The 27,777-nt window shown below is 41.9% G+C and overlaps 1 protein-coding gene across 1 annotated transcript in view; it reads left to right on the top strand.

Moving 5' to 3' along the window:
* Window positions 1-228: 228 nt before the first annotated feature.
* Window positions 229-27,777, top strand: part of SLC35F4 (solute carrier family 35 member F4) — a 253,059-nt gene continuing 225,510 nt past the window's right edge. The window contains exon 1 of the mRNA XM_040477258.1: window positions 229-490. Within this exon, the coding sequence (XP_040333192.1) occupies window positions 388-490 (103 nt within the window). The 5' untranslated portion in view covers window positions 229-387. The remainder of the gene's footprint in view (window positions 491-27,777) is intronic.

Below are 27,777 nucleotides of genomic sequence, written 5' to 3'. Positions count from 1 at the left end.
GGGATGTCTAGTCCCCGGGGAAGGAGTGCGGAAGGGTTAACGAGGAGAGTCTGCGGCCAGGTGGGGCGCCCACACCCGCCCGGCCGCGGTGGGCGTCGGAGGTGAGGGGGCGCTGTTCGGGCAGCAGTGCGCCGGGCGGCGGGCGGGAGAGCTGCCAGGCTGACGGAGACGCCGGCCCGAGTGGGGGCCGCTCCGCCGCCGCCGCCGCCGCCGCCGCTGTGATGCGGAGCCGGTGCTGCGCCGGGCGGTGGAGTCAGAGCCCGGGAGCGGGAGCACGAGCTGCAACATCAGCACCGGCGGCGGCGGCAGCAGCACCTGCACCAGCTCCCGGGCCCCGCGCTGCGCTCTCCGCCCTGCCGCGCCCGGGGCCGCCGCCCCGCGCTCTCTATGGATGTCAAAGCGGCCCCCAACGGGGTGGCCACCATCGAGGACCGGATCCTGCGGATCACCGGCTACTATGGCTATTACCCGGGTTACTCCAGCCAGAAAAGTAAGACGCCGCGGGGCTGCCTTGTTCCAGGCACCGGAGCGGGTGGGATGCGGGAGGGCGCGCGGTCCGGACACCTGCAGCCCTGCCGGTACCGCTAACGCTACCTTCCTGGCGGTGGGGCCGCTGGGGCGAAAAGTATGTCCGTTGTTCTCGGTGCTGAACCACGAGAGAGAACGGGGGCCCGGGCCGTTTGCGCCTAGGAGTTTGGAAACAGTGGCAGCCTTGGGGTCGGAAGCGCCGGGGGGACCGGGTGAGCGCTCCGGGCGGCCGTCGGCCGGCTCACCTCTGGCTCATTTACCACCAAGGGGAAGGCTGCCATGGCTGTTTACTTAGCGGAAAGTCAGCCCTAGGTGCCGCACTCCCCCCAGCCCCTACTGGGTGCCGGGCTGCAGGCGGGGCGCGGGGCGCGCTGGCTGGGTAGGCTCGGGGGTGGGGCCGGCGGGGGCGGCAGAGGCAGACTTGGGTCCCGGCGCAGGCCGGCTTTGCTTGTGCACTCCGGCTGTCGAGACGCCGCCAGCGCGGGAATTACTCCTGCTAAAATGTCTTTGCGAGGTCCTCCACCCCGGGCAGAGAGAAACCTGCTCAGGTCTCCGAGTGCCGGCGCCTGGAGCCAGAGACCCGTGCAAACGACTGGGGGTGGGGTGTGTGCAAGCGGGAGGCGCGACAGGGCCAAGCTCCCGCGCGGCCGGCGGCACGTCGCGGCTCCCTCTCAGCCTGAGTAGGCTTCTCGGTTCTGCACAGGCTTTCTCCCGGCTAAGGGGGGGGGGGGGTCGTGCGGCGCGGATGCTTTCACATTGCTAGAGCAGTTTCGCGGGGAGGGCGATGAGGTGCGCTCTACTCTGTCCCCCTCCCCCCAACACACAAACCCCACTGGCTGTCTTTGCTGGAATTAGTTCAGCCAGCGACCAAAGTGAAGCTCATTTTTCTCCGAATTGGGGGACTAGTTGCGGCTTAATTCCCATGCAGGTGGGCTCTCGCTTTTCCTGTATCAATGCATTTCTGTCGCAATAGATGGAGCCTAATTGATGTTTTTGCTGTTATTTTTAACCAGAAACCGTGCAAGATCCTCGATGCATTTCTGATTGGTATTTTTCTGTGACATTTTGGGGTCCGATCAGTGTTATAGTTTCTCTGAAGCAGACAAACCCTGACACGTAGAGGAGAAAACACTTTTTTTTTCATGTAACTTTCTCCCCCACTATGCTGCATCTCTATTTAATAATAATTCAGGAGCTTTGTTCTCATAGAGATATTTTCTCATTTGATATTTCATTTGGTTTCAGGAAAGGCCTGTCTGATTTGGATGGTTTCAGTCTAGCTGTTTTTAGAAGCTTACATTATTCATTTTCCATACAAAAGTAATTATATAGTGTTAGAATTTTCTGGAAAGAAAATAACACACTGTGGAATGCAGTTTGAAGTCTTTGTACTATAGATTCAAAAACTTCTTTTTTTCCCCCTATTGGCAAAGGGTTTCTTTTTTTTACTCTAGAAACTTAAGGACAGCACTATGCTATGAGGCACCATAAAGCATTATGGCGAGGAAAGTATGCTATGTGGACATTAGTTGGATTTCACCAAGTAATTGAATGTTTTAATTAGGAACCATGGGATTTTGGTTGCTTAGAGAACGTGGAAGCTGTCTGAAATTTCAAGACCCAGGGTAGTTTATTAATATAATTTTTATCACAATGGAACTGTGGTTAATAAAGAACAAACCAAATGGAATACTGGAAAAGTGACATTTTAAATAAAATCATGTTCATATTATCTTTTCATGCTCACTCAAATAGCGGCCCTTGTTTCATTTGCAGTACAATAATAGGACAAAAAGAGGGAAGAGCCCGGGCTGAGACAGTAACTGAAGCGAACAGGGATAAAGGTACATTTGGCGTAGTTATTTTTGATGGGCACTTATCTAACTTGAGGCCACAGAAGTCAGTGAAGGACAATCTCATGAGCACAGAGAATTACATGGTAGTCAAATAACTTTCAGGATGTTCGTGCCTTCAGAGGTAGGAAGAGATTGCCATTTTGCGCCGTGAGAGACGAGGAGAGGAGAGAGCTGGAAGAGAGCCAGGCAGCCGAGCACCGTGAAATAATCCTGCCCTTAATGCAGGCCTCAACTAGTAAACAAACACATTGAAGCAAACCAGTACAATATGGCCAATTGATTTAGCTGTTACCAGGAATGAGCAACAGCTTGGGGGAAGTCTGGAGGGATATATTAAGGGAAAGGCTATGGTGAGGAATATCGAATATGTGAAGGCAAGGTGACTTTCCCATTTTCTGACTGGTCACATGTGAGGCCTTAAGGATGATCTCTTGATATCTATGCCATTTACCTTTTTAGAAGTAGGTGGGGACTCAGCTCTGAGAAAATGCATCAGTGATCAGCCTCCTGTTAATGTATACTGGTGCCGTCCCTGGCAATCAGGAAGATGAGTGCCTTGTGCGGAAGAAATGCTGGTAGTCAGACTGATACAAAAAGAAGTGTGTGTGTGTGTGTGTGTGTGTGTGTGTGTATGAGATGTATTGTCAGGGTATGATATTATCAGGATAATAATCAGGGTGCAGAAATGATGGAAGCATTTGTCTAGCCTTGAGTTACTTTTGGTCTGGTGGGGGAAATAGACTCCTCTATTCAACAAGTGCTATTTGAGGACCTCCTGTGTGCCAAGAATACGCCCATGAACAAAACAGACAAAAACGTTTTCCTTTTTGGAGCTGAAGTTTCAGTGAGTGGAGACAGACAATAATAACAAACAAACAAACAAATAATGTCGTATGCTTCAAGGTGATAGGTGCTTTAAAAAAAATCACAACAGGGTAAAAAGAATGAACAATTCTGAGGGGGAGGGGTAGAGATTGTGGCAATTTTAAATAGGGCAGCCTGTTAAGACTTCACTGAGGAGATCACAACCAGGCAAAGCCTTGAAGTATGTGAAGAAGTTAGATGGCGTGAACATCTGGAAGATGTTCCAGGCAGGGTGGACAGCCAGTGCAAGGCTCTGAGCTGGAACGTGCCTGGCACGCTAGCGGAAAAGCATGGAGAGCTGCATGGTTGAAGTGGAGTGAGCAGTTGGGAGAATGGGTAGAGATGGGGTCACTGTGAATGCAGGGGTCGGGTAAAGCAGAGCCTTAGAGGCCATTGTAAGTCCTTTGGGAAGCCTGTCTGGGGTTTTGACAAAGGAGTGATGTGACTTGACTTTTCAAAGGGATCAGTTTGACTGCTGTATTCAGGCAGGAGTGGAAGCAGAGAGACTAGCTATGTTATTGCAACAACCTGGGTGGGAGATGATGTCGGCCTGAACCAGACTGGTGACAGGTGGTAAGAGGTGGTCAGATTCTGCAGATACTTGAAGTTAGAGCCAGTAGGGGTTACCAGTGCACCGGATATGACATCTGCAAGAGAGAGAGGAGCAAAATGTGATTCCATCTTTTCTGGTTTGACCAACTTTGAGTTGCCAACAGCTGAATCCTGAAGGCTTCAAGGTAGAGGGAGTCTGGGGCTAAGGATACTATTTGAGGAATGTTAAATGTAATTGGAGATGAAACGTAAGCCTGGAGTTCATAGGAAAGGTCTGAATGGGGATATAAATTAGGGATTTTTCAGCATCTGGGTGGTATTTGAAGCCTAAGACTGATGAGAGCTCCAAGAGTGAATTTATGTAGAGAAAAGGAACACGGTTTGAATCCTGAGGGTCTCAGACATTAAGAGGCTGGGGGAGACCAAGAAGGAGCTCCCAGGGAGGTGGGAGGAAAACCAGGAGCTTGTGATACCCTGGAAGCCAGTGAAGAGTTTCAAGGGGAAGGGATTAGCTGAGTCCGATGCTGCTGAAAAGTTAAGTGAAATAAAGACTTGTAACTGACCACTGAATTTGGCAATTGGGGGTCACTGGTGACCTTGACAAGAACCCTGACAAGAGCAGGTAAGGTAGGATAACATTTACTAGAATGTGTATAAGAGAATTAGAGGACTTGGAAATGTGAGCACAGACAACTCTTCAAGGATTTTTTGTGCAAAGGGGAGCAGAGCCAATGGGGATCGTAGGATCAAGGAAGTTTTTTTTCTTTTAATGGAAGAAATAACAGCAAGTTTGCAAGGACTTGAGAATGATTCAGTAGAGAAAGAATAATCCATAATGTGGGAGAGGTAAGGCATGGAATCTACCGCACAAGAAAAAAGACACTTCATGCAGGGCAGTGTGTGTGGGCATAGATTCTGGAAGGTGGATAACCAAGATGGTGGGAGGCAGCTGAGTTTCTCTTTGGTTGCTTTAATTTTCTCCAAAGAGGAAGCAAGGAATCAACTGAAAGTGAGGATGGGGGAGGGTGTGGTAGTGGTTGGAGGAGAGAGAAGGTGTGAATAATTGAGTAGGGAGCATGACCAGACCGGGGCAGTGCAGTGAAGTGGTTTGGCTGCCTTAAAGAGCCCATTTAAAGTTTCTGGCCACAAATTGAAAGTGAGACCAGTCAGTAGGTTGTTACATTCACTGATACAATGAAGACTTGGGGCAAGTGAAGAGAAGGACTTCAGAGTGCAGATTATCCAATGGGTATGATAAAATAATAGGGGAAAGGGAGGAGTAAATGGATGCAAGAAAAGTATTACCGTAATGGTTGACCGTAGAATTTAAAGCTGGTAAGTAGAGGAGAGGAAATCAAGGTAGTTAGAGAGTGAAGAGATGGCAGGATCAGTGGGTTGCAACCTCAGTGGGATCAAAGGGGAGCGGAAGTTAGCTGGAAGATGAGAGGCAGTGGTCAGAGAGCTGTATGCAGTAAGAAGTTATTTCTGTTAGTCAAGTCAAAGGATAAGTCAACTTAGGTTTTATTGTATTCCATAATTGATATTCTTGGGGTGAGACTTCTTTTTGCGTTTGTATAAGGAGGTGGTATGTTGGTGTGTAGTGAATTAAACCCTAGTGATTTGGAGATCGATTCTAGTCTTAAACCTGCCGGGAGCTGGCTCTGAGACCCTCTCTGTGTCAGTTTCCTTGTTTGTAAAAAAAAAAAAAAAAAAAAAAAAAAAAAAAAAGTATAGAATTTGCTGTCTCAGAACAGCCATGCAGTAGGTCAGCTTTGACAGCTTTCATAAAAGTCCCATCTCTTCACTGCACCTTCCTTCTCAGATGGCAACCAGTTGTCTTTCTTCGTTCTATGTTTTTTGCACCTGTTGGCCTTTTGTTTTTCTATGCCCCATTAGTGACCAGGTTCTGTGGTTGTTTACTCTTGGTAGCTGCAACAGTAAAACCTCTTCCCCTTACTCTGATCCCAGCACTGAGCATCTCCTCTCCAAAAAGAATTCTATCAGCTTCTGGGTTTTCTGGCTCTCTGATGTCTCTGACTGCTGCTGTGACTTAGCATGTCCCCAGGTTCCAGCCTCAGTTGGTTCTTCTCACCCTACTTTCCCTGAGTAAGCTCATTCAATCCCCTGGCTTTGCTATCTCTTATGAGTCTGTATATCTAGGTTCTCTTTTCCTAAACCCAGGCCATTTCGAACTTCCTACTAGACTTCCTACCTGGATGTCCTCTAGGCATGTCACACATAAAACTAAATTCATCAGCCTGTCCTTAAAATGTGCCCTTTCCTTCTTATTATACTTTTTAGCTTCCAATATCTGCATCTAACCAATTGCCTGGAAACCTGGAGTTATCCTCAAACCTCTACCCTTTTTTCTTACCCATATTCAGTTAAGAAGTCCTATCTGTTCTTCCCTAAATATGTGTTTTCCATCCCCACTGGCACTACCTTAGTTATTTCTATCCATCACATCTTTCCTCCAGCCTCAAACCCTTCAAATCTAGTATGCACACCTTAACATTTAATTTCGCAAAATGCAGATCTGTTCATCTCGCATCCCTCATCAAATGCCTGGAGTAAATCTTGATTTTCTGTGGAGTAAAGTCCAAACTCCTTAGCATGCCACAATCTGAGCCCAGCTTACATTGTTCTATTTTAGCATGCATTTCCCCCACTAATTGCCAAAGTGATGCATGCTTAATGCAGAAAATCTGGAAGGCAGAGAAGCAAAGGGAGATTAAAACAAAATTACTCATAATTCCATCACCCAGAGGTGATTAGTATTCACATTTTGGTTAATATTATCCTTTCAGTCTTTTTTATATCCATAAACACATGCAAATTCTTTTTATTTCACACTAATTATTATATAATTATTAATAATTTATTTAATAATGTATTCATAGTCTTCCATATATTCAAGCACCTTAATCTGCTTGGTTGTTGGATTTTTAGTCCACTTTTTAAATTTATTTTTATTTTAAGTTTATTTTTGAGAGAGAGAGAGAGAGAGAGAGAGAGAGACAGCATGAGTGGGGGAGGGGCAGAGAGAGAGGGAGAGACAGAGTCTGAAGTAGACTTTGCAGAACCTGACTAGGGGCTCAAACTCAGTGAAACTGTGAGACTATGACCTGAGCCGAAACCAAGAGTCAGAAGCTTAACTGACTGAGCCACCCAGGCGCCCCCAGGTTGTGTTTTTTTTTTGTTTGTTTGTTTGTTTCTTGTTTTTTTTTTTTTTCATATCTCACATGGCCTCCATAAACCCTGGTCATAGTCTCATCAAGGGGCTCATTATTTCGATAACATTATTGTCCCCATGCTCTCCTCCTCAGTGCTTTTTTACACTATGGCCAGATGACTTCCTCTCCCTGTGTCTCCTTCATCACTCTTTGGAAAGCTCTTTGAAGGCTGAGGCTGAGTTGAAACGCTGTCCTCTGTAAAGCTTCCTGATTGCCCCAGGCTGGGTTAATCCTCCCTCTGTGCTCCTATAATACTGTGTACTCACCTCTGCTCCAGCACTTAGCACACTATTTTTGGCTGTTTACACAAGACTATCTCACCCACGGAGCTGAGGGAGGGCAAGGACTTATCTTTATTTATGTATTTTCCTCTTAGGCAAAGTGTCTGGTATATATCCTGGGTGCTCAATAAAGTTTGTCGTACTAATGAATGAATGATTATAGTTTCCTTTGAAGAAATTGAGTTAATTATTTTCTCACAGAAAGAGAGAGAGTCCATGATAGTAGCAATTGGAGAAAAAATTCACCAGCTATGAATGAATCAAACAGATGTGCCTATTCAGAGAATACATCAGATGGTATCACTTTACCTTTGTGGTTGTAACTTCTGCATTTTTGCCCTTCTTGTTTTCTTTATCACTTTTTCTATGCTTGAAAGGGGCAAAGGCTTTTTTTTTTTTTTAATACAGAGTAGTACAAAGTTGGTAGAATTGTAAGAAATACAATGTGGTCCTTCCTCCCACCCCCTTTTAAAATGGTTGATGTTGGTCTTCATGGTACAATATGTAACATTTAAGCAACTCTGGCTGGAGTAAGTTATAAAATCGTCTCTTGCTAGTGACACAAACGCCATCACTATTTCTCCCAGTTCATGTTCTGTTTTACCCTGATAATAAGCTTTATATTGCCTTGTATGTGATAGGTAGTGTTTCATAGACAGTTCTAATTACCGTCGATGTGGAGTATTGAGAAGTCTTTGTTACGTAGCTTTTAACTATAATATACAAGGACTGTATGAGTATCATTGTTTATGTTATTCACGTTGGATAATGCCATTTCTACAGTGCTAATTTTGGTGTGTATTTTTCATTTAAAATATAAATTTACATACAAGTTGGGTATTTGTATTATAAAATACTACTACGACTACTAGCTAACACGTGGGCTTAACATTAAGTTTCAGACAGGCTTTCTAAAGAAAGTATATCTAAGGCCTGTTTGAGGCCATGAGGTCTAATGCAAAGACCTTAAGATTCTGCTCTGCCACTTCTTAGCCGTTAAACACCTCAGCTCAACAATTTTGTTCCTGTAGTATGGGAATAAAAGTAGTTGTTTCACAGGTCACTAGGAGGATTATGTAAGACAATGGATGCAGAATGTCTGGCACAGTTCAATATATGGAAGTTGTTAATGATTATGGAGGAAGACAGTAGAACTGGTTTCACCATCCAAGAGCCTTGCTCATTTTTTCCTGGTAAATAAGCGACTTACCACTTTTTTTTGTTGCTGTTTGTTTTTCATATTCAGCATTGCATTTTGAATTGGTATTGAAAGTTGTGTTAGAGCGATGTTAGAGATCATTTGCACATTATCCAAGTTCACAATGGTTTTCCATTCCTTATCCATTTCTGGCTTGTCTGGTGTTATAATCGAAAGGGGCAGTGTATTACACTTATCTGGGTTGCCCCTAAGGATAGTTTAAAATGGGCTGGAGGCCATTTGTGATGAGGTTATTCCCAGTGGGTTGATCTAAAAGAGAGAAGACAAATCTAGGGCCTATGAGGGATGGGATGAGTCTGCATATCTAGAGATACCCAGACCTCAAAGGAGAAGGGAGTGCAAGGGTGCCAGGGGTGTGGGAGAATAGGGGCAAGAGAGTGGGGGAGGGGAAGCATGGAAGCCCATTTGAAGATGGGTAGCATGGGTTGGGGACAAGTAGGGTTAGATAGGATTGGGAGGGCAAACAGGTGGAGAGGAAGCGAAGCCTGAGGATTAATTTGGAGCCAGTTTGTTGAAAGTTGCAGTGTTTCTTTAATATGCAGAGTTTTAGAGGCACAGTTCCTTTTTGGGCTGTTTATATAGCAGTAAACATAACAGAGTGTTTTATTACTTTAAAAAATACATCATTATGTTATAAACATATAAACATATATGTTATAAACATAAACATATGTTATAAACATATACACATATGTTATAAACATATAAACATATTTCTACATAATCTCTGGAGTTAATTTTTTTAAGTTATAAAGCGTTTAATTATTTACAGACCCAGAAGAATATAGAGGAAAAGAAAAATAAACTTGTCACTCTAGCACAACTACTGTTATTTTGGTTCATTTCCTTCCTTTCTTCCTAATGCGTATAGGGCTCCCCTTCTTGAGTTTTGGCAAATGTAAACTATAGTGTGGTCATAATTCTGATATATACACGATTTTGTGCCCTGCTTCTCTTCCGTTTAACATTTTAGGATAAGCATTTTTAATTTTGTTGCGCTTATCTGCCTTGAGAGGCTGGAATTAGATTCTCCTTTCAGAGATCTTGCCTTAAAAAATTTGTGCAAACTGGTTCTCAGTTATTTGAGACTAAATAAAATGGAGAGACCTGGAGTGTTCGTGAGGACTTATTTGATCTCTAGTTACAAGATTGCATGTGAACTGGCTTAAGCAAAAATGGAAGTGATTGAAAGGATACTGGGAATATTCTATGGATTTTAGGGGCAGGGATGAGGTGGGATGAGCTAGCATCAGGTCCTGGAGGGTGATAGGGAAAACAGGAAGCCCTCTTTCTCTGCCTTTCATCTCTTTTTTCTGGCACATGTTCTCCATTCTTGTCTCTTGCTGCAGGCTGGCTTTCTCAATTTCCTTGTCCAAATGGTTGAAAATAGCCTCTGCCAGCAGTTCCAGTGTTTACGTGTCCTCTATTCAAGAGAGCAGACAGATTGAGCAAGAATCTCTTACTTCTAAATCCAGATTCCCGGAGAAAGGGACTCTTTGGCCCAATTTGTGTCAAGTGCATACTCTTGATTCTATGGACTATGGTGGCTTGGGGCAGGGTCAAGTTATGCAATCATGGCTGCCAGAAACTCTCTCCAGTAGCTCTTTTGACTGTAGGGGAAAAGGTTGTTTGAAGTGAAAAGGAGCAATTGGCCGGACAGTCAACTTAATCGCTATTGGTTCACAGAGCTTGCATAAAAAAGTTTCTTACTCAAATCATAGGCTTCAATCAAGATCCAATCTTTTCTTTTTTCTGTTTCTGATAGTTTTTGGAGTATATCAAGATCATACTTAGGTTATAGAGACAATATTTCTACAAACTAAGAAAATCCAGGTGTCTGTTTAGAGTGTAAGTCCTTTGGGAGTTCTGTTTAAGAAGTATCCAACCAATACTGCAGACTACTTATTAAGTTTTATTGAAGTGCTACTGCTTACATCAAGTTTGGAAGACATATTTCGTTTTCTAGCTCAGATAGGGCAGCGCACCAGTTTCTTCAGGTTCAAGGTATGGTAATTGAGGATGACATTTAACATTGTATATTTTAAACAGGCATTGAAAATTACATTTTTCCGCAGTCTGGGATTTTCTATATTTAGTCCTGGGTTAATGCCAAGATGGCACTAGTGAGGTGTCAATAATGGTTTTGTGGTCTTGAAAACCAGACATACTAAGAATTGTTTATCTCCTGTGAAAGCTAGGATTCCTAAGGGGGTCAGAGCATGCAGATTTTTGCTTCTGATACCTTGCTAAGCTCCAAGTCATGTGACTTTGGTATCTATCTTGTGTTTCTGTTCATACCTATGTCTAAGCACAGTCATTCTGGAGGGAAAGATCCAGATTGAGTGAGTTTGAAGCCATTTGGAACACTGTCTTCTCTGCTAGACTTATGGTGGCATGTTCTAAAGAAGCCATATAATACATCTAAGGTGACATTATTATTTACCAGGGACTTTTTTTTTTTCTTCAATATATGAAATTTATTGTCAAATTGGTTTCCATACAACACCCAGTGCTCATCCCAAAAGGTGCCCTCCTCAATACCCATCACCCACCCTCCACTCCCTCCCACCCCTCCATCAACCCTCAGTTTGTTCTCAGTTTTTAACAGTCTCTTATGCTTTGGCTCTCTCCCACTCTAACCTCTTTTTTTTTTTTTTTTTCCTTCCCCTCCCCCATGGGTTTCTGTTAAGTTTCTCAAGATCCACATAAGAGTGAAACCATATGGTATCTGTCTTTCTCTGTATGGCTTATTTCACTTAGCATCACACTCTCCAGTTCCATCCACGTTGCTACAAAAGGCCATATTTCATTCTTTCTCATTACCACGTAGTATTCCATTGTGTATATAAACCACAATTTCTTTATCCATTCATCAGTTGATGGACATTTAGGCTCTTTCCACAATTTGGCTATTGTTGAGAGTGCTGCTATAAACATTGGGGTACAAGTGCCCCTATGCATCAGTACTCCTGTATCCCTTGGGTAAATTCCTAGCAGTGCTATTGCTGGGTCATAGGGTTGGTCTATTTTTAATTTTCTGAGGAACCGCCACACTGCTTTCCAGAGCGGCTGTACCAATTTGCATTCCCACCAACAGTGCAAGAGGGTTCCCGTTTCTCCACATCCTCTCCAGCATCTATAGTCTCCTGATTTGTTCATTTTGGCCACTCTGACTGTCGTGAGGTGATATCTGAGTGTGGTTTTGATTTGTATTTCCCTGATGAGGAGTGACGGTGAACATCTTTTCATGTGCCTGTTGGCCATCCAGATGTCTTCTTTAGAGAAGTGTCTATTCATGTTTTCTGCCCATTTCTTCACTGGGTTATTTGCTTTTCGGGTGTGGAATTTGGTGAGTTCTTTATAGATTTTGGATACTAGCCCTTTGTCCGATATGTCATTTGCAAATATCTTTTCCCATTCCGTTGGTTGCCTTTTAGTTTTGTTGGTTGTTTCCTTTGCTGTGCAGAAGCTTTTTATCTTCATAAGGTCCCAGTAATTCATTTTTGCTTTTAATTCCCTTGCCTTTGGGGATGTGTCAAGTAAGAGATTGCTACGGCTGAGGTCAGAGAGGTCTTTTCCTGCTTTCTCCTCTAGGGTTTTGATGGTTTCCTGTCTCACATTCAGGTCCTTTATCCATTTTGAGTTTATTTTTGTGAATGGTGTGAGAAAGTGGTCTAGTTTCAACCTTCTGCATGTTGCTGTCCAGTTCTCCCAGCACCATTTGTTAAAGAGACTGTCTTTTTTCCATTGGATGTTCTTTCCTGCTTTGTCAAAGATGAGTTGGCCATACGTTTGTGGGTCTAGTTCTGGGGTTTCTATTCTATTCCATTGGTCTATGTGTCTGTTTTTGTGCCAATACCATGCTGTCTTGACGATTACAGCTTTGTAGTAGAGGCTAAAGTCTGGGATTGTGATGCCTCCTGCTTTGGTCTTCTTCAAAATTACTTTGAAGGCTATTCGGGGCCTTTTGTGGTTCCATATGAATTTTAGGATTGCTTGTTCTAGTTTCGAGAAGAATGCTGGTGCAATTTTGATTGGGATTGCATTGAATGTGTAGATAGCTTTGGGTAGTATTGACATTTTGACAATATTTATTCTTCCAATCCATGAGCAGGGAATGTCTTTCCATTTCTTTATATCTTCTTCAACTACCTTCTTAAGGTTTCTATAGTTTTCAGCATACAGATCCTTTACATCTTTGGTTAGATTTATTCCTAGGTATTTTATGCTTCTTGGTGCAATTGTGAATGGGATCAGTTTCTTTACTTGTCTTTCTGTTGCTTCATTGTTAGTGTATAAGAATGCAACTGATTTCTGTACATTGATTTTGTATCCTGCAACTTTGCTGAATTCATGTATCAGTTCTAGCAGACTTTTGGTGGAGTCTATCGGATTTTCCATGTATAATATCATGTCATCTGCAAAAAGCTAAAGCTTGACTTCATCTTTGCCAATTTTGATGCCTTTGATTTCCTTTTGTTGTCTGATTGCTGATGCTAGAACTTCCAACACTATGTTAAACAACAGCGGTGAGAGTGGGCATCCCTGTCGTGTCCCTGATCTCAGGGAAAAAGCTCTCAGTTTTTCCCCATTGAGGATGATGTTAGCTGTGGGCTTTTCATAAATGGCTTTTATGATCTTTAAGTATGTTCCTTCTATCCCGACTTTCTCAAGGGTTTTTATTAAGAAAGGGTGCTGGATTTTGTCAAAGGCCTTTTCTGCATCGATTGACAGGATCATATGGTTCTTCTCTTTTTTTTTTAATAATGTGATGTATCACATTGATTGATTTGCGAATGTTGAACCAGCCCTGCATCCCAGGAATGAATCCCACTTGATCATGGTGAATAATTCTTTTTATATGCTGTTGAATTCGATTTGCTAGTATCTTATTGAGAATTTTGGCATCCATATTCATCAGGGATATTGGCCTGTAGTTCTCTTTTTTTACTGGGTCTCTGTCTACCAGGGACTTTTTAGAACAAATATATTTAGAAGTTGAGAACTTTTTATTTCTCCATTTTATATATATATATATATATACACACATATATTTCTTCATTTTATATATATATGTAAATATATATATGTGTGTGTGTATATATATATATATATATATATATATATATATATATATATATATATATGTGAGCACTTGAAGCATTAGCTTTTTGCCGTGCTCCTTTCTAGTTCACAGCCATCAGGATCTTTTTAAAAGCATTAATTGGATTATTCCTCTGGTTAAAGTTTTTAGTGGCTTTCTATATCTCTTTGGAAAACTGTAAAACCCTAAACCCAGTCTACAAAGGTAGGTCCTACATGGTCCAGTTCTTCAGATGGCAACACTGTTCCATGCCCCGATTATGCTGTGGGCATAGTGGCACGTGCTCCAGTCCCTTTCGTTTCTCCCAACTGATGAACAGGCTTTCCCCCCTCCTGGTGCTGTTACCTGACTGGCTCCTAGCCATCCTTCATGTCTCATATTCAGTGCCACTGCCTCAGAGAGCACTTTGTAGCTTTGCACCTCGCTCCCCTGTAGTTTTCCTTTACAGCACTTCCTACAAACTGCACTCACAATTTATGTTGATTGCTGTGACTGTTTAATGTCTTTCCTGCTCACTGGTCTCTTAGCTCCCTAAGGGATGGATCCATTTTGTTCAGCACTGTGTGCCCCGCGCACAGAACTGTGCCTGTGCACTCCATAAGTATTTGTTGAATGTGTGATCAAGGCTTGTTAAAAATTTCAAGTAGACTTTTTGCAAAAAATCAACTTTTTATTTGAAATATTTTTGAATTTCTAGAAAAGTTAAGATAATACGAAGAATCCCTGTATCTCTCTTACCCGCCCTCCCCATTGTTATCACTTTATATTACCAATGTAAATTTGTCAAAACTCAGAAACCAATATTGGTACGTTACTGTGACTTAAACTCCAGGCTTTATTTGAATTTCCCTAGTTTTTCCACTAAGGTTCTCCTTCTGGTCCAGGATCTGGTCTGGCCTGTTGCATTCAATTGTCATATTTCTTAAGTAGGCTTTTTAATGTAAAGATAACTTCAATTTTATAGGAATTTTCTGGCCAGGTTTTTAGGGCTTGGGTCAGATCACATTTGAAAACATAACTACTCGTTTACAAGGTGATATTGGATTAAATTCATGTTAGAAATGACCTACGACTTGACATAGAAATTACATACTATCTTAGAGGACTGTTCCATAGCATAGAACAGTAGTTTTTTTTTAATTTTTAAAATTTTTTTTCAGTATATGAAATTTATTGTCAAATTGGTTTCCATACAACACCCAGTGCTCATCCCAAAAGGTGCCTTCCTCAATGCCCATCACCCACCCTCCCCTCCCTCCCACCCCCCACCAACCCTCAGTTAGAACAGTAGTTCTTAGTATTTCTACTTTTTAACACTTAGGGGGATGCAGGAATCTTTGAAAAATCTAGATAAAGCTATAGATTACCTCTTCACCCCCAAATACACATACATACCAAACATTTTGATGCAGTTTATTTTATTACACTGGAAATTTATTATTTCACAGGAATGGGCTATAAAGTGGATAATTGCAATGAGTTGTATCTGCTTTTCTGTTTTATGAGAATGCGTACAAAATTTAACGGTAATGCCTGGAAAAATTGAAAGAATTCAAATGTGTTAACTAAAATAGGAGTGAACTTCAGTTTTATTCAAAAGTGAATTTCCACGAGGACGTTCTTATAGTCTGGAGTGAATAAAAAGCTGAAATTCTGGAGTGGTCTTAGGCATGGGAGTCATCATTTCCACTGCACTCAAGTCACTGAGGTCACTTTTGAGGCAAGATCCGCATCATCCATGCTGTCTTTGACAGAAAAGAAAGGATGATGGATTTGTGTTTCAATTTTGAGGTTGTCTAAGCATAATTAGCTTTCAAGTACATCTTGCAGTGTATCTAGATACTCCCAGATTGTTGATCTGCACAGAAATGTTATGACATGTCGTTCTGGATTCTTGTTTTCCTGAGGAGCTGTGTTTCCAAAGGAACTCGTGGTTTTCACCTGCATTATAATAGTGACTTTAAATCTTTCAATGAAAAAGCATGTCATAAAATCTATCCAAGTTACAGTGATACGCAAACTTCCCTTCATTACCAAAGCGGGAGCACAAACCTACTTTTCTCCCCAGGTGCTGTTTGTTTGACATCGTAACCTTTTGTGCTTCCTAAGAAGCTCACAGAATAGGCATTGTCCTTAGATGGTATTCATGTGCCTGTACCAGAAAATCAGGATGGGAAGCACTGGGAGACATACAGTTATTTGCTAAAGGGAAATAGCATAGCTGCCCGTGTCTCCAATGTTTGCATCAAAATTGGGGCAAATAAACAGCTTGAGGAGAAGACTTCATTTGATAAAGGCTTCCATTTTTATCCCCTGCTGCAGACCACAAACCAGTTTATCCATTTCCAAGGCACACTGGTTCCCAAGGTCTCCCCAGGATGAATTTGGCTGCAAGAAAACTCAACTTCTATTGGCTTAAGCAATAAGGAATTTATTCTCTTTTAGAGCAGTAAGTTGAGAGGTGGGGTGGCTGACTTAATGGCTTATGCTGTAGTGAAGTACCTAGAGTCTATTGTTTTCCATCTCGTGGTGTGGACTTTTTCTTGACTTTCTTTTAAAAGTGTTTTATTAACTTTTCTTTTTTTGTTTCTTAAAGTTTTTTTTTAATGTTTATTTATTTTTGAGACAGAGCATGAACGGGGGAGGGGCAGAGAGAGAGGGAGACACAGAATCCGAAGGAGGCTTCAGGCTCTGAGCTGTCAGCACAGAGCCTGATGTGGGGCTCGAACTCACGGACTGTGAGATCATGACCTGAGCCGAAGTCAGACACTTAATTGACTGAGCCACCCAGGCACCCCTTCCTCCTCCTCCTCCTCCTCCTCTTCTTCTTCTTCTTCTTCTTTTTAATAAAATTCATTGTCAAATTGGCCTACATACAACACCCAGTGCTCATCCCAACAAGTGCCCTCCTCAGTGCCCATGATCCATTTTCCCTCTCCGCCCCCCACCTGTCCACCTTTAGTTTGTTCTCTGTATTTAAGAGTCTCTTGTGGTTTGTCTCCCTCCTTTTCTGTTTGTAACTACTTTTTCTCCCTTCTCTTCCCCCATGGTCTTCTGTTTCACTTAAAGTTTTACTTGAAGTTTTAATAGCTTTCTTTTGTTTTTCTAATATTTCTTTTAAGAATATGGCCTATTGTTCTTATGTTACGGATATGATAACTTCTCTTAGTCTCTAAGGAAGTTACTAATATGTTTTTGTTTGTTTTCTTCTCTTGAATGGGCTGGTTTTTCCAAGTTGTTTTTTTTTTTTAAAGTTTTTATTATTGTGAGCCAATATACTTGAAATTTTGTGATTTTTGTGTACCTTCTTATATTCTAGAGTAGAGGGCTCCAAAGCTATTTGGAATCTGTGGGAATGGTGGAGAAGGTCAAGAACCAGGAAGGGTCTTGCCCCAAGTTAGCCCGCTGCAATTTCATGGTTGCTAGCAGAAGACATGAAACTCCCGAGTCAGAGACTAAAAACAGACTCAACCAAGGCTACGGATTTTTGCCTCACTCTTTCAGTGGTAACTGGTAACTTAGGACAATTCTGTGTTGTGAATTGGACTGATATCTACTTTCCTCTACCCTCCGTTTCGGTTTCAGTTTCCTTAGGCCTGAAAAGTCATTTGCTACTTTTAGCGTCTAACATGTTGTTATTAAAAAGTGAATACGTAAAATGTTACTGCCTTCACTCTTGATTCTTGTGGATTTACACCTTTAAAAAATTCACTTATTGTCATTTTAGTGGAATTTCCTGAATGAACAAATAGAGATGTGTGTATTCAGTCTACCATCTTTTTTTTTTCTTTTTTTTTTTTTCTTTTTTTTAAATTTTTTTTTTCAACGTTTATTTATTTTTGGGACAGAGAGAGACAGAGCATGAACGGGGGAGGGGCAGAGAGAGAGAGGGAGACACAGAATCGGAAACAGGTTCCAGGCTCTGAGCCACCAGCCCAGAGCCCGATGCGGGGCTCGAACTCCCGGACCGCGAGATCGTGACCTGGCTGAAGTCGGACGCTTAACCGACTGCGCCACCCAGGCGCCCCGCATCTTTTTTTTTTTTCAATGTTTATTTATTTTTGGGACAGAGAGAGACCGAGCATGAACGGGGGAGGGGCAGAAAGAGGGAGACACAGAATCCGAAACAGGCTCCAGGCTCTGAGCCATCAGCCCAGAGCCTGACGCGGGGCTCGAACTCACGGACTGCGAGATCGTGACCTGGCTGAAGTTGGACGCTTAACCGACTGCGCCACCCAGGTGCCCCTCAGTCTACCACCTTTACCAGGAAGAATCATTGTCCTTTCTACTTCTATTCTTTGAAATCTTCCCACTTAAACTAGATCTACTATAAACTGAGATAAATGCCGTATTCATGGTGGCAGAGTACATTATCTTGATTTCCTCCGGGTGGGAAGCTATTTTAGATATCATAACATGGGGGCAAACAGTATTGTGCATTATCTGTTTCCTGATCTGAATTTTGGTTTCACAGACGTGTTTACCTTGTGAAAATACCATCAAGCAGGCACTTAAGGTCTGTGTAATTTTCCGTATGGATGTTATATTGCAATAAAAAGTTTACATTGAAAATCGTATGTAACATGACTATATATCATAGCATTCTAGTCCATTTTACCCTAGTTTTAAAACATTGAATTAAAATTATTTTCCAAATTTTCAGAGTAACATAAATAATTATTTTTGTGTGTTCCCAGTTTATTGACCCCTAAGCACATCCCCTAATCCCTTATCAGTATGAGGAAGTGGTTCTCAAATACTTTGCTGGATAGTAGAAACAACTGGGAGTTCTAAAAACTATCCCAATGCTAAGGCTAAATTACATTCCAATTAAAACAGATTCTTTGGTATTGAGACACAGGCATCGGTCCTTTTTATGCTCCCCGGGAGAGTCCAATGAACATCCAAGGCTGTGAACATAGGTCTAGAACACGGCTTCTGAAACCATCTGTGCTAAAGGACCAGTCTGTATTTTTAAATTTCCAACTTGTTATAGATCAAAAATCTTGCAAAATCAATAAAAATGAGCTAAGAGAAAAAATCATGCACTGAAATACCGTAGCAATGTCAGCTTGCGACAGGGTTTTCTTTTTTTTCCAACGTTTATTTATTTTTGGGACAGAGAGAGACAGAGCATGAACAGGGGAGGGGCAGAGAGAGAGGGAGACACAGAATCAGAAACAGGCTCCAGGCTCCGAGCCATCAGCCCAGAGCCCGAGGCGGGGCTCGAACTCACGGACCGCGAGATCGTGACGTGGCTGAAGTTGGACGCCCAACCGACTGCGCCACCCAGGCGCCCCGCGACAAGGTTTTCTTAATGTTTATTCTCAATTTCCATATTTATCTGGTCCCAGATTGGTAGCAGTTCATGGCTAGTACCAGTCCACAGAGCACCCGTTGGGTAACACCTACCACTCGGGCAATGGAATACTCTTTCTTTCTTAGCACAAGCCAAGTATCCATATCCTCTCCTCTCTGTGGAGTCATTTTGGAGACTGAAGAGGACTTGCACTGAGGCCTATATGGGTGTTCCCACTCATTCTCTTACAGCCCTCCTGACACACTGCATCTGCTCTGATGCATTTTTGGGCTCTGAAAGCATGGGGTGAAAACCACTGTTAGGAACTCATGGCTTCATTGAGATTTTTCAAGTATTATTTTCCTTCAGCTGTATAAATCCGGGAAACACTCTTGACTACTAACATCTTAGCATGTGACCTCGTGTATATTTGTAGTGGATCTAATCTGCGTGTTGTATGGCTAAGTGAATTTCAGGGAAAAATCCGCTGAAGACTCTCAAGAACCTTGTTCTTAGTGATTTTGCACTGTAGGCTAGAATGCAGTGAGAATTCTCCTGTTACATGGGCTGAAATCTTCAAAGGATACCCGGTGTTTCACTCAGAGGCCTGTGGGGCTGCCTGTGGTGTTTGCAGGGCTGAATGAGAAGTGGGCCGCTATAATTTGCTACCCCGAGATCCTTGGCCCAGTAGCCTGGGAACATGGAAATTTACCCATGTGGAAGGAAGCCCATTAGGTTTATGAAGCATGGGATGGAGAGTGAGGTTTGGAATTTGTGGGAACTTAATCTTAGGGAGGAGTTCAGAATGAGTCAAATGAATCGTTTTACGGTGACATCTAATCCCCTTCCCTTTGGGAGATTATTTTGGTGGCGATGAAGTTGAATTCTAGTTGAAGCAGATTTTCTGATTAACATGTTCCAAGGCATCTCTTACTTTTTGTTTTTGTTTTTGTTTTTTTTTTTCCCTTTCTAAGTACTGGCTCACCTGTTTCAGAGAAGATGACACAATTACACTTATTAGACAACCAAAGGCCACACCAGATGTTGTTAATTGCACTCTCAGTCCCTTGTGTGGCTTTTAATAAAGCTGTCTTCAATGGCCTTATTACTCATCTTGACTTGTATTATATTCTCATTATATTTGCTGTGAGTGTAGAATTTCACAGTGGCTTTCCTACGTGTGACTTAGGTCTGACTCCCAAAAAAGAAGCAGAAAGGAGGCAGAGCATATGTTTGACTTTGGGCTTGAGTACCTTTCCCAACTCAGGTTTGGTTACTTGATAAGAGATGGAAAATGGAGGCAATGTGTCTAGTTGTTTCTAGATTCTATCTTCTTTAAAGTTAAAAAAAAAATTTTTTTTTTAACCTTTATTTTTGAGACAGAGAGAGACAGAGCATGAATGGGGGAGGGTCAGAGAGAGAGAGGGAGACCCAGAATCTGAAACAGGCTCCAGGCTCTGAGCTGTCAGCACAGAGCCCGACGCGGGGCTTGAACTCACAGACTGCAAGGTCACATCCTGAGCCAAAGTCGGACGCTTAACCGACCGAGCCACCCAGGCGCCCCTAAAGTTTTATACCCATAAAGCTCATGCAGGTAAAAGCCCAAGCACATCTAACATCTGGCACATGAAAACTTATTAGAGACAAAAAGCAGAAATGGGAATCTCAGCATATAGTAGAACTTAAGAAAAAGCCAGTTATCCTGTGACTTTTAATAGAAAGTTATACCCAAAACGTGTACTGTGTACAGCCATGGTGGATTGTAAATGAATGTAAGGCTGAACTTTGTGCAGAGTAATCTTTGAAGATCAAGTAAAGATGAAATGTTTATGAGATTCAAAACAAGCACTTTGAAAGAAATAGCAGGGGTTTAACTTATCCTAGACACAAAGGATTCAGGTTATGAATTCTGAATTTTGCTACTACCACTATCTGTCATCTGTGTAGCATTTTAACACATTACAAAGCAATAGAACATAGGATCTCACGAAAACTCACAGTCTTTCTGTGAAGGGGGTGTTATTATCATTATGTTGCAGACAAGGAAATTGAGGCTCAGAGAGTTTCCCTTGCCCCATGGTACGGCTACAGATGCCGGGACTAGAGTTTGAGTCCAGAGCTATCTGCTTCCCAAACCCATACCCTCTACTAGAGAGAGTAACAAGAAGTCAAAATTGTAAAATTCAGATCTTCCCGTGACTCAGCTCTTCTACCTCCTCCTGAAGTCATGGGAAAAGATAATCAACTTCCACTTCCTTTTTTAGCAATGTTTGCTTGTAACTTGCAATGCACAGCATTGATACAGAACTTAGTCTAGGACTTACGCAGCCTCTCCCTCTCCTCCAAGTTTGAATTTTACCTCAAATGGATGTTGCATTTAAAGGATCTTTTTGGAAAGAGGAGAGATTGATCAAGATGGCCTTAAGAATAAGACTGTGTGTGTGTGTGTGTGAGAGAGAGAGAGAGAGAGAGGGGAGAGAGAGGGAGAGGGAGGGAGAGGGAGAGAGAAAATAGATCATTACTGCCATAGACACCTCTACTAAGGTCCAATTGGTATCTGGAGCCTCCTCCTTTTCTAGGGAAAGAGAGAAGAAAGGCAGTGGAGAGACGGGAAGAGACTGCCCTCCCCCTTGAGCTGCCTTTCCTCTCTTTCACACACTCATTTCTTGTGGAATTTTGACCATACGTCTTAGCTGTCAATGCTTGTTCTAATATCTAGTGAAATTTCTCTAGTTACAGCTTAAATCATTGGAATCTTGATACTGGTGTTGCTGTTGTCCTTTTCAGAAAAAGGCGTCCAATACTGCTTTAATATTGACTGTATTGGTCTATAGTTTCCCTCTTTGTTATTTATATTTGTGGGTCTTCTGCAAGATTTGATGCAGATTTCTATCAATGGCCTTAGAAATGCAAGTGTGTTTGTAGTGATGCCTCATTCTGGGTGAGATTTAAGAGTCATTAGATTCACCTCCATTGTAGGTAAACCATGCTTGTTTCCCACATTTCTAGATGAATAGCTTTAGACAGGCCTTTCCAAGTTTTTCAACTGTGGCATTAATAAGGTCAGTGGGTTTTTTAAATGTTAAATCAATTGTGTTTATGCTTAATGGGTAACCTATTCTTATCTTCGATAAGAGTTGAACATAAAACAAAAACAAAAACTGATTTTATAAGAAGCTACCAGGAGGTTATAATATCCTGCAGAGCTATTGAAATTATTTTGTAGTTTTGAGTACATTGTAGGAATATCATATTCTAATTCTTTTGAGAATCTGGCAAGTGAAGAATGCAAATTCAGTTTTAAACTTTTTTTTAAACAACTGAGAGAAATGTTCTAAACGTTAGGAAAAACTCAAATGGGGAAAAACTGAGATTCAAACCCTTTGTACTCCAGCCTTTTAGATCTTTCTCTTGGTAGCTCTGTTTTGGAGAGTTACTGATGGTTTAGGTGAGATGATTTTTTGTTCTTCATGATACCTGGAAACCAAAATCTCTTAACTTACTAAGTTGAGTCAGGGGCAACGTGAGATTTGGCTCTCCCCTCAGGATGCTTTGTGAAGTAGAAACAACAGACCTCCTTCCCTTGCACCCAGAACTGAAACCTTTTAACACTGATTCAAACAGTATTCCCAGGGGAGGTCACTTTACCCCAGCCCCCCACCCCTAAGCCAGGTCCACTGGAGGGTTGGTTGTGGAATGGGATATTCAGTCTGGGTCCTGGCAAGAAATAGATATATACTCGTTTTGGGCAGTTAGAGGAGGAATGAGTAGGGGGTAGGGAAACTGGAAGCATTAGGAGCCTCAGGGCTGGTATAGTGGGTTGTGACAGTCTGATGTCAGGTCCTGGAACATGGGGAGAGAGGGTGGCTATGTGGAGAGGGCCATCTGACAGCACCAGTGTTGAATGGAAGGACTCTACAATCTGCAGTGGCCTTAAGCAAGGGAGCTAGGGTACACGTATCTTGATGTCATTCTCCCTCCCATCTCCTCCGGGTGGGTGCTCTCCACCACCTGAACATAATGGGAACTGAGCCGCACTGGGTGCCACAGTGGTAGAGCATATAGCTCAGCCTCCAGGCCACATAGCAGGAGTGGAGAGGAAATGATAATTAATGAGTTATTTCCAGCACTCTAGCAAGGGACATCTCCTTTTCCCCCAATCCTTTTGGGTTTAGCTGTCTCGACTTTCTGCCCTGTTTCAGAATTCCCTACTAGAGGAGAAACTTAAAATGTCTCCATTTAGGGGCTCCTAGGTGGCTCAGTTGGTTAAGTGTCCAACTCTTGATTTTGGCTCAGGTCAAGACCTCACAGTTTGTGGGATTGAGGAACTCTATGCTGACAGCATGGAGCCTGCTTGAGATTCTCTCCCTCTCTGCCCCCACTCTGCTCACGTGTGCATTCTATTTCTCTCTCAAAATAAATAAGTAAACGTAAAAAAAATTCTCCACTTAATTGCTATGAACCCATATATGGAAACCCATATATGTGAAAATATGAAGGAAACCAATGTTTTGTAATTTTCATTAATGGTCTAAACAAGACATCAGCTATGTGAATTGTTCATCATTTTTAGCTTATTTTTCTACCTTTTCCCGTACTCTCAGAATAAGCACTATGTAGCCCAGCATTCCAGTAGGAATTAGAGAACTACTACAATACGTAGAATTACCTATTGTGAAGAATTTGCATTAACCAGAAAATAGATCATTACTGCCAGAATTTGATAGGGGCACAATAATAACTTGGTATTCCAAAGATCTGCTTTGTGTAATTTCTAAATATCAAGATGCTTGACATTCAGTAGACAAACATTTCCGAGTATTTAGCTGAATTTGTATTCTAGCTTTCCAACTTTTTTGTTTCAGTAGAATCACATCTCAGGATTTCAAGATAATAGGAGCTATCTTGTGAAATGTGGTTACTACTTGTAATGATGTTTTGGCTCCTAGTCCCTGTAGATTTATAATCTCTACAGCTCTATTTAATTATTTGACCCTCACCTATAGATCTGCCCTTTGCCATGGTCCCTGATATTAGTCTTCCATCCTTGAGAGACCGGGGACTGGATGGAACTGAGAGACAGTAGGCCAGTGGCTCCCAGGTTCAGTGCCCTGTGAGTCTCATTCGGATCTTGTGTCCATTCCAAGTATGGTGTCTTTCCTGTTTCCATTTGACCAAGTCCCTTCCCTATCCCAGTGTCAGTGAACAGGTCTGGGTTTCTAAGAGCCCAGTGCCTCAATCCCTGTTTTGATTTTCTGCCTTGTACTCTAGAGATTGATGCTTTGCCTTAAACCTTGACCTGTGTCTTCTTAGGGACTGGAGATCTGCTTATGAACGCAGCCCCCTTTGGCTCATCTCCAGTACCTATTGCCAGATTTTCCAGATTACAAACTTCTCACCTTCTTGGATCATTTCTCGTCAGTTGGGAGTTGAGCTTCCCTTGATCTCCTGTTTAGCCCTGTATTCCAATTGTTGTTCAGGTATTAGCCATACTTGTACAGCTAGTCATTCGTGGTTTATGTGCTTTTGATAACTAATAATATGGTTTCTTATATATTTTCTTTTTCAAACCTAGTAGTAAGTAAGACTGCTAGATTATAGATGAGCTCCATTGGAGTGAGGACCGTTTCTCTCTCTTGTTCATCAAATAACCCTAGTCCCTGAAATAGCACTTAATTTTAAAAAATTGAATAGAAAAAGAACAAATGAAATAGTTGCTTAGATGAGGGATTCTTCGTCTAAAGATATATGCGTGGACATATGTCTACTTCTGAAAGTCTTCATAAGTAGACTTCTGAAAGTCTACTTCTGAAAGTCTTCTGAAAGTCTTCATAAGATACTTCATAGTCTGAAAGACTTCTGAAAGTCTAGATTCTCAGTAGCACTCATGGTCATCAAAAGATTAAGATAACCACAGGAGAGAATGGAAGGTACAGGAAGGAAAGGAATACATGACTGACCTTTCTTAAAACATTCATTCTTTTAGGGCATTTGGATATTTTGTAGCAGCATATTGAGAAATAATAATACCAAGGGGTGCTCAGGTGATCTTAAAAAATGTGAATAGGGTTTCTCTTTGGAGGTTCATAATGAGGTGATCTGACAGTTAACTTTCAGCTCCCGGAAGTGAATGAGGATGAGCGGGACTCAGATTTTGAAAGTCTAGGCCTGTAGGAATCACAGTCAAAGTCCATTTCCTCAAAGCCTCATTTCTGTGTTTCCTTAACTATTACTCATACTTGTTTTTTGTTTCTCCCCAGGAAAACCCAATTTCCTGATAGTGAAATCTTGATCATGTTATGTTACTGAGTAACAATACTTGTTCATTCTATTTTTCAGCTTATTTGGTATAGTCTCTGGGACAAATTTTATTCATCGAGACTTGAGAAATGTGCTGTTACCTTGGAGTGAGAGAGTATTGATTTATGCTGTATGTGACTGAGGACACAGTACCTGGGGTAGAGATGGCACTTGATCAGATATTCCATGGATAAATAAATACCATTTGTTTTGGAAAGCAGTCTAGTGAAGTGGGTAAAAGAGCATTTATTTTGGATCAGTGTACTCTTGGGTTTGAATTCCAACGCTTCCATCTAGCTCTATGGTTTTGGAAACAGGAATCTTAAAAGTTTTTTCCTCTTTGGATTTCGTGAGAATAAATCAGATGCTATGTGTAAAAAAAAAAAAAAAAATGAGCACCCTGCCTAAGGGCAGAATAGGCACTCAGTAAAAGGTAGCTATTAATGTTAGTATCATTAGCATCGTTATTAGATCACTCATCTGGATTATTTACAAGAGAGTAGAATAAAGTGGGCATGTGTGGATTTCCTAATAAGGTTTGAGGCATGTTTTGAACTGTTGAGTATCTATCAACCTCTTAACTCTGGTTGTGATCAGGATCTCCTGTGGAGTATTTTAAAAATATAGGTGCCTGGCTGCAATTCAGGTCTTTGGGACTGGGTCTGGGGCATATGCATTTTTAAAAAGCCTAACAGGTGATTGTGATGTGCAGAATCCCTGCCATCTATACTACACACACACACACACACACACACACACACACACACACACACACACACACACGCAATGACTGAAAGGTGTGAGGTGAAGAGAGAATGAAGTTTTCTAATATTTGACCTAGCTGGGTGCTAGACAGGAACAGAGAAGTACTAGAGAATATGCGTCTGGTCTTGGGAGTTGGGGTATGAATTCAGCTTCTCCACTTAGGAGCTCTGAAGATGCTAGGCTATAAGCCCTGGAGGTCAGGAGGCACATCTGTCTTTTGCATCTGAATATTTCTGGATAACCCTGAATAAAACATATAAGCTAAGCCCCCTGTGTTCTTATCTGAGTCTTAATTTAGATAACTTATGGGTACCTGTATAATTTATGGGTAACAGGTGCTTAAAAAATAGTTACTGTTCTATGTGCATGCGTGCGTGCATGTGTGTGTACACTTTATGCATCCTCAAAGTGACCCTTTGTTGGAGGAGGTCACTGAGAGGATCTGATCGCTGTTTGACACTCCAGCTAAACATAGGCTATAGGAGGCTCCTCACCCCTGCCCTGTCCTTGGAATTTATGTGTTGCCCACTATTCCCACAGCCACAGCCATTTTCAAGGACACAGCCTTGAGATACTAACTAATGTGTTGTTGAGACCATCTGGACAGTATAGGTGACTGAACCCAGTTAAGGCCTCTCTATAAACTTTTGAGATTCTGGCAGACAGGTGCAGAGACCCACTCATCTTGTGCGCCCATGATAAGCCTCAGAAGTAAGTTTCCTTGTTTATTACATCTGCCACCTACCAATCTGGAGTTCTGTTTCTTTCTTCAGTCTCTCCCTGTCTTCCGTGTATGGGGGCAAGTTTCGGATTTCATCTGGGGAGCTCCTGAGGTTGTTAACCAGTTTTTTTAGTTTTCCTTTTCTAGTTCTTATTTTTCTAGTTCTTTTATTTTTGCTCTTCTCCCACTCAAATTCTCTATTCCAGCCAATCTGATTTATTTACTAATCCCTGAGCTTGTTCTGTGTGTTTCTGCCGTTCACTTAGCACTTCCCTATATACATCTATATTTCTATAAATTTTCCCCTGACTCACACAGTGTAAAGTGACCACTCTTTAAAAAACAAAAATCTCATGGCTGCATTAATTTTGGTATCTGATCATGTGCTACTTATGTCTTTTTTTCTATTATTAGACTGAACTGCCAAGTCTTTTATTGTTGTATAAGTCTCCTTGCTTTTATATATATAGCTCCTCAGCTAGACTGAATTTAAACAAGCAGTGGACCTTGAAGACAGGGGCAGTATTAAATTATATTTCATACAGCAAGTGTTCAGTGAAGATACATTGATTTGGAAAAATTTTGTTTGACTCCATTTTCTTCTGATTCCTTAATTTTCTTTTACTGTATTCTTGTAACTCTTAGACATACACATTGCTGGCCCCAAACTAGAAGGTAATTTGAGCACATAGAATGTTTAGGGAACAAGTTAAGTTCTGGGGATCCCGGGAGTATAAGACGTAGGAGACATTCCTCTCTTCTTTGTTTGCCTGCCTGGTAAATTCCTACTTGCCCAAGAAGACTTAGTTCTGCCCTCCCTACCTTCCTGGAGCCTACCCAGGGAGAGTGAATTCTTCTTCCACCTGAACTCATAGAACCTCTATTATGGAACATTGCTTTGTATCCTTTTGTTTGTGAACCTACTTCTCCCACTGGCCCGTGAGTTGCCAAGGACTTAGATTTTTGGCGTAGGCCTCTTGGTATCACTGGCGTTAAGCACAACACTTCACCCACAGAAAGAACTCGTTAACTATTGAAGCTGTAAAAACACAGGG

Source organism: Herpailurus yagouaroundi, unplaced genomic scaffold, assembly GCF_014898765.1.
Source record: "Herpailurus yagouaroundi ecotype Mexico unplaced genomic scaffold, PumYag 141, whole genome shotgun sequence".
NCBI classification, from domain to species: Eukaryota; Metazoa; Chordata; class Mammalia; order Carnivora; family Felidae; genus Herpailurus; species Herpailurus yagouaroundi.
Note: the sequence above shows the minus strand (reverse complement) of the source record. Positions and strands in the feature narration are given on the sequence as shown.